The sequence below is a fragment of the Lepidothrix coronata genome, unplaced genomic scaffold, assembly GCF_001604755.1.
Source record: "Lepidothrix coronata isolate B3197 unplaced genomic scaffold, Lepidothrix_coronata-1.0 Scaffold58, whole genome shotgun sequence".
NCBI classification, from domain to species: domain Eukaryota; kingdom Metazoa; phylum Chordata; class Aves; order Passeriformes; family Pipridae; genus Lepidothrix; species Lepidothrix coronata.
Genome location: NW_016690238.1, coordinates 2,013,296 through 2,020,894, shown reverse-complemented (window position 1 = coordinate 2,020,894; position 7,599 = coordinate 2,013,296). Strand labels below are relative to the sequence as shown.

General features: G+C 53.4%; 1 protein-coding gene across 2 annotated transcripts; it reads right to left on the bottom strand.

Annotated features, from left to right (window-relative positions):
• Nucleotides 1-120: 120 nt before the first annotated feature.
• SCAMP5 (secretory carrier membrane protein 5) lies at nt 121-7,468 on the bottom strand. Of its 2 annotated transcripts, none has more exons than XM_017816847.1 (7): nt 7,358-7,468; nt 5,730-5,806; nt 5,332-5,460; nt 3,475-3,631; nt 2,709-2,810; nt 2,419-2,536; nt 121-2,307 (listed from the first exon to the last, which is right to left on the bottom strand). In XM_017816847.1, the coding sequence occupies exons 2-7, from the start codon at nt 5,734-5,736 to the stop codon at nt 2,113-2,115; spliced, it is 708 nt and encodes a 235-aa protein (XP_017672336.1). In that variant the 5' UTR covers nt 5,737-5,806; nt 7,358-7,468; the 3' UTR covers nt 121-2,112. The 2 variants fall into 2 exon arrangements, with proteins under 2 accessions (XP_017672336.1, XP_017672338.1); XM_017816849.1 differs by lacking the exon at nt 7,358-7,468 and adding an exon at nt 6,651-6,673.
• Between the last annotated feature and the right edge of the window lie 131 nt (nt 7,469-7,599).

Here is a 7,599-nt window from a genome sequence, read left to right as displayed (position 1 = left end):
AGCAGGGACATCTTAAAAATAATCAAGGTGAGAACAGAGGGTAGAGTTTCCAACCCGGCTGGTGTCACAGGGGCACATTTCAGCGCTCACACACTCAGGAGACACACCGGAGAGGAGGGGTAGGTGCTGAAGCAATGTCTGTTAGTTACAGCTCGTTACAGTTATTATTGATGCATCTTATTGTCAATGCAAAAGGTGAAGTCACTTAATCCATCATTTCTCAGACACGGATGACAGAGCACATGGTTTGGCAGAGTAAGTTTTAGGCGAGCTAGAAATGGATTGCACAATATTTAAACCTGATTAAACATAATAGGCTCAGCAAAGGATTACTTTTCTCCTGACATTTTATACATAAATATATACACACACACGCACAGACAGGCATTTTATCAATAGCTGCATTTTAGTCTGGTCAAGAGATGACTGCCTACTGCATAATGACTGAAGTGGTACCTTAAAAAGGAAACTAGTCTTGGTGTGCTTTGCTGGAGAAGAGAAGGTCCTTTTTGGGGTGATTCTCAGGGGTAGGGGTCACATCCAAGCATCACTGGGGGGCTGGAGGGGATGGGTGAGGGGATGGGTGAGGGGCTGGGGACTCACATAGCCCTGGCTGGTGGCACACCAAGCTCCTTCCCTGTGCAAGGCAGGAGATACTGGAGCAAAGGAAGGGGCTGGATTGGATTCTGTTTGGACTGCTTTTCAAGGACTTGGGAAAAAAAATTGGCATATTTAAAGTGCATTTAGAGTTGAAAAGCATCTCTGAGAAGTAGCTTTCCTGACTCCTGCCCTGCAGCATCCATCCCATTTATGATCCCACTCACAGTCTTTTCCAGGGTGTGCTAGTCACTCTCCCCAAGAGGTGTTAGTCTGAGCTCAGCTGCCTCTTGCTAGGGTGCAGGATCATTATTTAATGCCCACCATCCCCAAACTGGGCTGGATTCAGGGCTGGCAGGGATTTCTGCACCAAGAAAACACATGGCCACATCTCACCACGCTTTTTAGGAGCGCAAGTAAGTGGGAATCCTTCCTGCCAGCCTGGAGGTTTCCTAAAGAGCCTTTAATTAGCATATGCCTCCAAAGCTAGGAGGGACAAATCTTGGCCTGGCTATTTCTGTCGTCAGGGAGACTGCTTGGATATGGGGTGGCAAGATTTGACCTGCAGCCTTGCCCAAGAGTAGGTCCTCTGAGGAACGCTCTGCTGCTTTTACAACTGCTTTTCAAAACAGAAGCCTTTTAAAAATAACAGACTCAGGATGCAGAATCCAGAATGGGACAGTTGTATCCCGCAGGGAAAACCTGTCCTTGCTCCCCAACACTCACACACACAAACACACACATACACACACAGGTCCTCCATGTCAAAGTGTGTAAACTACTCACTTACACCACCACACACTGAGGAAGTTGTAGATCCTGAGCCAGGGTGTAGATTAGGAATCTCTTGGCTTCCAGCATATCAACAGCAGGATTGAGGGTTTCTCATTCCCCCTCCCCTTTTTTTTTTTGAATGCTAAATCAACCAGCCACCTGCTAGTTAAAAAGCAAAAAGAAAAAGGAGAATTCCCAGGACTGTTTGCCCTTGCTGAAACAATGGCAAGTGGCTGGACATTACCAACTGAAAGAGAAAACTCACACATGTCAGAAACCTGTGGTTCAGGGCTTATTCCAAGAGGGAAGATGGGTTCTGGTTGCTGTTTTTCCCTTTTTGGGGGTGTGTGGGGGGGGCTTTTGGCTGATGAGGTTCTAACGTACACCTATCACCACAGTAATTAAAAAACCACCACTGTACACTATTCCACAGAGGAAAAAAAAGACGTGAACAGACACTGACTACCACGCACAACAAGAGCCCTGCAGGTCAACTCACAGCCTCTTCAGAATGAAAAAGAAAGGAGAAAATAAGAGCTCAAAACAAGGGAAAAAGGGAAAAAAAAAAAAAAAAAGGAAAGAAAAAAATCCCAAAGGATCTCATTACGAAGACGGGAAAAGAACCACCACTATGGTACACTCCAACTTTCTGAAACAGCTGCAGAAACTCGCTCAGCCTTCTTCCTCCTCTCTTCCCCCCCCCCGCCCCAGCTCTTCCTCCTGAGGACAGAGTCCTGCTGCTCACATCTCGTTGGAGTAGGTGTAGTTGGGGGTGGCCGAGTACTGCGTCTCGTGCTGCATCATCGCGCCCTGTGCCGCCCCCATGGCCGCGTTCTGGGCCGCCTGCTGTACGTGGGGGTTCTTCCATGCCCCCGTGGTCCACTCCTCCTGCGCTTTGCTGAAGCTGCCGCCGCTCCCCCGATAAAACTTGTGCACCTGGAGGGAAAATCCAGAGGGGTTGAGTGCCTGCAGCTGGCGCTGAGCTCCCGGGGTGGGCGGCGAGGGCCCCCCCAGAGCAACGTCTCACACCCACTTCTCCTGCCATACCATGGTGAGAGCGATGAAGGAGAAGACTGCCATGGCCGTGAAGAGCACGGTGGGGATCAGCATCACCACGGCTGACCCCACATTGGTCCCAAAGAAGGAAATAGCTGCAATCCAGCCGCTGCAAGGAGATGAAAACAACCAGCTTTCCCAAACTGCCAGCATCCTTCCCACCTCCTCAGACCATCCTCCCCAAGGCAAGAAGCACTGAATATGTTAAAACATCAAGCACTGGGGATGTTAAAACACCATGGTGACCACCCTTGCACCCAACACAGAAGCATTTTCCTTACCAGACCCCCCATCCAGGGATTCCCACCGCCTGGATAATGCTGATCACCAGCTGGGCCATGAAAGTGAAGAAGAAGGCCATGAAGCTGAAGGAACTGTCTGTCCTGCAAGAGAGGGCTCGGTCACTCCCTGCACCTCCATCCCTGCTGTGCTTCGAGGAGATGCTCCTATGTCTCAGACCCGGCTGTGATTTAGCAGGAGGGTGGTGAGAAGCAAAATTAAAGGCAAAGGAAAAACTGCAAGAGGCTGAAGGTGGTGAAGGGGCACCTGGGAAAAGCCCACGGGGGCACCAGACCCTCTCCATGGCTCGGCCAGCTCTGCACATTGAGCTTGATGACATCCATGCTGGGACACAGCTCTTGGCTTACACCACTCCACATGGGGAATAAATACATCCCCAGACTTCTAGATTTGGGAATCAACCTCAGCAGCACAGATAACCCATATAAACACCTCGAGGACTTGTGGAAAAATATGAAAGAAGCCTCAAGGATGAGAGAGAGGGAGAGTTGCACCCCAACTGCATCCTCACCAGTCTCCCCCGCTGCTGCACAGAGGCACATGGAGGGTGCTCTTACATCACATGGTTGGGGGTTTGGCCCTCAGGAAATCCCAAACACTCTTGTTTTGAAGGTTAGAAAGTAAAGCTAAAAAGGCTGGACAAAAAGAAATTCCCCTAGTAATTTAGGCAACGCCCCAGGCTAAACAGTGATGGTTTAGGAAGGAAAACAAGGCAAAAAGAAGCCAGGCTCAGGTGCGACCACTTACTTGAAAGCTTTGTAAATAGGTCTAAACCAGCAGACATAGGAGCAGGGCGTAAAGAGAATGAGCCAGAGAATTGCCAGTCCAAAATTTACAGCTCCGCCGCCTCCAATGAGCCACGCGAGGCAGCCCACGAGATTCACTGCCAAGGTGATGCTGTTCACTGCAAACACACACACACAGAGCAGAGTAGCACGGACACAAGGATGGCAGTGAGATATGAGAGACCCTGACCCCAGGGATGTGGCCTCGGAGCCCTGCCCTAGCCGGATTTCCCTTAAATTAAGCTGGGAGCGCATTCCCAGGCTGGCTGAGCCAAAGAGGGTCAAACCTCAGCTGAAGAGTAGGAGGAAAATCAATATATTACTCGGAGTTGTAATTCCTTAAGCAGGTCCAGGGCTCTGAGGATTAGGAAGAGCCACATTCTCCCACTGCCATAAAGCCAGAACATGTTTCCACTAATGGAAGGAAACTGGAGGAATCAAAATGAAGCTTTTTTTTTTGCTTACTCCAGATACAGTTTTGCTGAAGGATCTTGTGCAGGAGTTCCCCAAGTATCACTGAACTCCTGGCCCCACCTCACCAGTTCAGGGGGCGACACATTTCCCTCACCCACCCGTGCTTGGGGTCAGGCCACACAAGGGCTCTGACTATGAATCCCAGATCAGCAGACACAGGACAAAGCAGAGAATGCTCAGCTGCATTCTGACGCCTCCGAGTTCGGAGAATGATTCATTATTTTGACGAGAATGAAAACCCTCCCACCATCGCCTGCCTGAGAGCTGCAGCTGGCAAGGAAAGGAGCTCAGCTGCCTGGGCTGCCCTAAAGAACACCAAAAGGACCTTCCTGCCGCTCTGTCCTAGGTATCTGAGGAGGTACTGGGGAGAAAATGACCCAGAGAGGAGCTCTGGAGGCAGAAACCAAGGGACAGCGACTGGCTTCAAGAGCTGGTGCTTGTGCCGTGGAGCAAGAACCAAGCTCTGTTTCAATAAGAGGAAGAACACCCAGATGGGGATGGGGAGGGAGCTGAACACCTCTGAGACAGCTTCCCCAGGGAAGCACAGCTTTTTTTCACTAAGACAAGCTACACCAACCCTCCTCACTTGATGAAGTTACCCCAGGGTCACATTCCTGATGGGACACAGTCCTGGGGGTGCCAGCCTGGTGCTGTGCCAAAAGCAGGAACACCCTGACCTCTCTGGTGCCAGCTCAGCTCTTCATAACCTGCTTCCAAAGCACAAGGCACTCCCTGGGCACTCATGCTTCCAAAGTTCAGGGAAAACACCTAATAAGGAAACTAAACTTCTAAAACTGATAAGGGAACTTCTTCTGAAAAGAAGTTAAATGCTGGTGCCAGCTTGCCCCAAGCTGCACACATATGTTTCCATCTATGTGATCTGTCCCTCTGGCTCTGTTCCCTGCACAGGATTGGTGAGGAAGAGAGATCCAGGATAGTTTGAAGAGCTGGAAGCTGGTGACAGCTCTGTTAGCACAGCACGGCACACACAGGCATGCAAGAGGAACAGGCAAGCTCCGGGAAGCCTCGGGCTCCCACATTTTGGGGAGCAGGCACACCAGCCCTCCAGTCTGAGCTGTCTCCTCCTTGCAGTGAGATGTCAACACCACCACTGATGGCCCTCAGACACTGAGCCAGCTCTGCACCTTCGTCCTGGAGGTCAGAAGGGCTGAGACTCATGGGGTGCTGCAGCCCACGTCCCATTCCTGGATTTTAACAGGAAGCACCAAGGCCTGGAGGGGGTTCCCCTGACCTTGCCCTGCTCTTTCAGCTGGCGGCTCCAAGAGGAGCAGCCTTTGGAGAGGCAAAGGAATCCCACCCAAGCCATTCCCAGCCAGTGACTCACACATCCAGAGGTAGTAAAGTCGCTTGGCCATGGTCCGATGCTGTGGCGGGATCTCCGCATCGAAGTCCTGGTAGAAACATGGCTTCAGGGGGATGAACTTGGGCAGGGGAGGGAAGTTGTTCACTTTTTCTGCAATGAAAAGTTTCATCACTGTCGGGCACAGCCCAGAGCTGAACAAAAACCGAGAGGCTTTCCTAATTAGCCCCAAGAATTGACGAGTTTCACACAGGAATTAAGGATTTCCCAGGGAAACCACCACCAACCCACCAAAAAGGATCAAATTCAGCCCTCGCTGGCCATGTGGATCCTGCAAGCGTGGGCACCCACCACCCCACTGGGACTAATGGGGTAACATGGCCAGTAAAGCCCCTGATGGGTTTCAGAGCCCACCCGCATACCTGCCATGCTGGCACACACTCAGCCTCTCTGCTCCTCAGGAAAAGTACTTGGGAACAATGTGTGAGCTTTAGCAAAGCTGGAGGAGAATGAGAGAAGAGGTGATTGAAGTGGTCAGGACCCTCCCTGAGAGCCTTCACTTTCCCCCCTGCTCCAAAACAACTCAAGGACAGCACAGTTTGCTTCATTTCTGTGACACTCTAGACTATCACACATCCAGGCTGGCACCTGGCTGGCAGGGGGATAAATCCCAGCTCCTCTGGCTGAGGCTTACACACCATTTAAGGCAGAAGATTATGAGAGGATCCAGTGATGTGGGGCCTCTCACTCCCGAGTGACCTACATCCAGGAGAGGGCCAGGTGGGACAGCAGGGAAAGGAGGTAGCTGTGGGAAGCTTGAAACCCCCAAGTTCATTACCTGGCCCCAAACTGATTTTTTTTTTAAATTATTATTTTTGCTAAATTCCAGCACAGGGTACTGTCTAGCTGCCTTGTAGCTCCCATCTCTGCAAGCCAAAGCCAAAAACCAGTCTGAAAAGGGAGCAGGGAAATCAGAGCAGGGAAATCAGCTGGAAAAAAAAATAAATCAGTGGCGATTGTCACTAATGAATCACTTGAGTGCCTGGCTTAACGATTACTCATGTAGTTCGACCATCCCTGATCATTCAGCTCTGTCCCAGAAGTGAAAATTAAGGCGAATTACAGTAAAAATTAAGAGCTGAGGTTTTAAATAGAAGCATGAAGATGGAGTGTCCCCACCTGCCTGCAAGTTTTGCCCTCTCTCAGCTATCCGGGCAGAGCTGGCAGAAGCCAACACACTTCCCAAGACACGGGGTCCTGGCGGTTGGTGCCTGGGGCTCCCCGGAGGATTTAGGGGCTCTCTCCAGGGGGTCTTCTCCCACCCTCCACGCATCCCCCAGTACCAAAGACACAGGCCAGGCACAGCAAACCACCGCGGCTCGCCATCTCTCCCAACATCCGCTGATAGCCCCCGGATGATTCCATCCCGCCGGTGCTATAAATACGAGCTCCTCGGGCGCGGTGACGTCCCACCGGCCGCCCCCACCCACGTGTACCGGGAGCCGGGACACACGACCGGACGCGCACCCCCCCGGCCCGACACCTGCGCCGCCGTGGGGAGAAAACACCCAGATTTTGAATAAAGGGGGTGGCTTATTTTTTTTGCAAAATTGTGGGGATGCAGTTGAGGGGGGGAGGGTTGAAATATGGTGGAGGGGTTGAAAAATGGGAGCGCTCACCACATGGGTGATGGCACGGAGGAGAAACCCCTCTGGTGCGTGGCGTGGGTTTGGGGAGGGCAGGCAGGGCTGGGCTTCGCCGTGAATTGCCAGGCGTGAAGCGCTGCGCGCTCTACGCGCCCCCACCTCAAAGCCGGGCGCAGGCTGCCAGCCGCGGCCTGGCTCGGCGAGAGGGGCGGCCCGCCCCCCGCTCGGTTCCCGCTGCACTCACGCGTGTGCGGGGTCACCGTGGATGCCCCCACGCCGCGCATCCCCCTCCAAGAGGGGTGCAGAGCGGGGCGTCGGTGTAAAGGGCGGTCATCCCGCTCGGGGGGAACATCCAGCGCCCTCCCCCCGAGGCATTCCCCCCTCTGCACGGCCCCGGGACTCACCCCGCGGCGTGACCCGGCCCCTCCGGTCCCCGGCGGGTGGCGGCGGCCGCCCGCCCGCCCGGTGCTGCTCCTGCCGCAGCGACCGCGCTCTCGCGAGACTGCAGCGCCGCCGCCGCCCGGTCTATGGGCAGCGCCGAGATCTCGCGAGAGCACCCGCCGACGCTGTCCAGGGTCCTGATGCCGCCGGCCGGAGGGGCGGGGCCAAGGGGAAGGGGCGGGGCCTCGCGGGGGGCTCTGTAGGA

What these genes read in the sequence shown, in the direction of transcription:
- SCAMP5 (XM_017816847.1), bottom strand. An exon ending in CCTATTTACAAAGCTTTCAA is followed by an intron (nt 2,811 to 3,474) that starts GTAAGTGGTCGC and finishes CCTCTCTTGCAG; the next exon opens with GACAGACAGTTCCTTCAGCT. An exon ending in ATCCCTGGATGGGGGGTCTG is followed by an intron (nt 2,537 to 2,708) that starts GTAAGGAAAATG and finishes ATCTCCTTGCAG; the next exon opens with CGGCTGGATTGCAGCTATTT.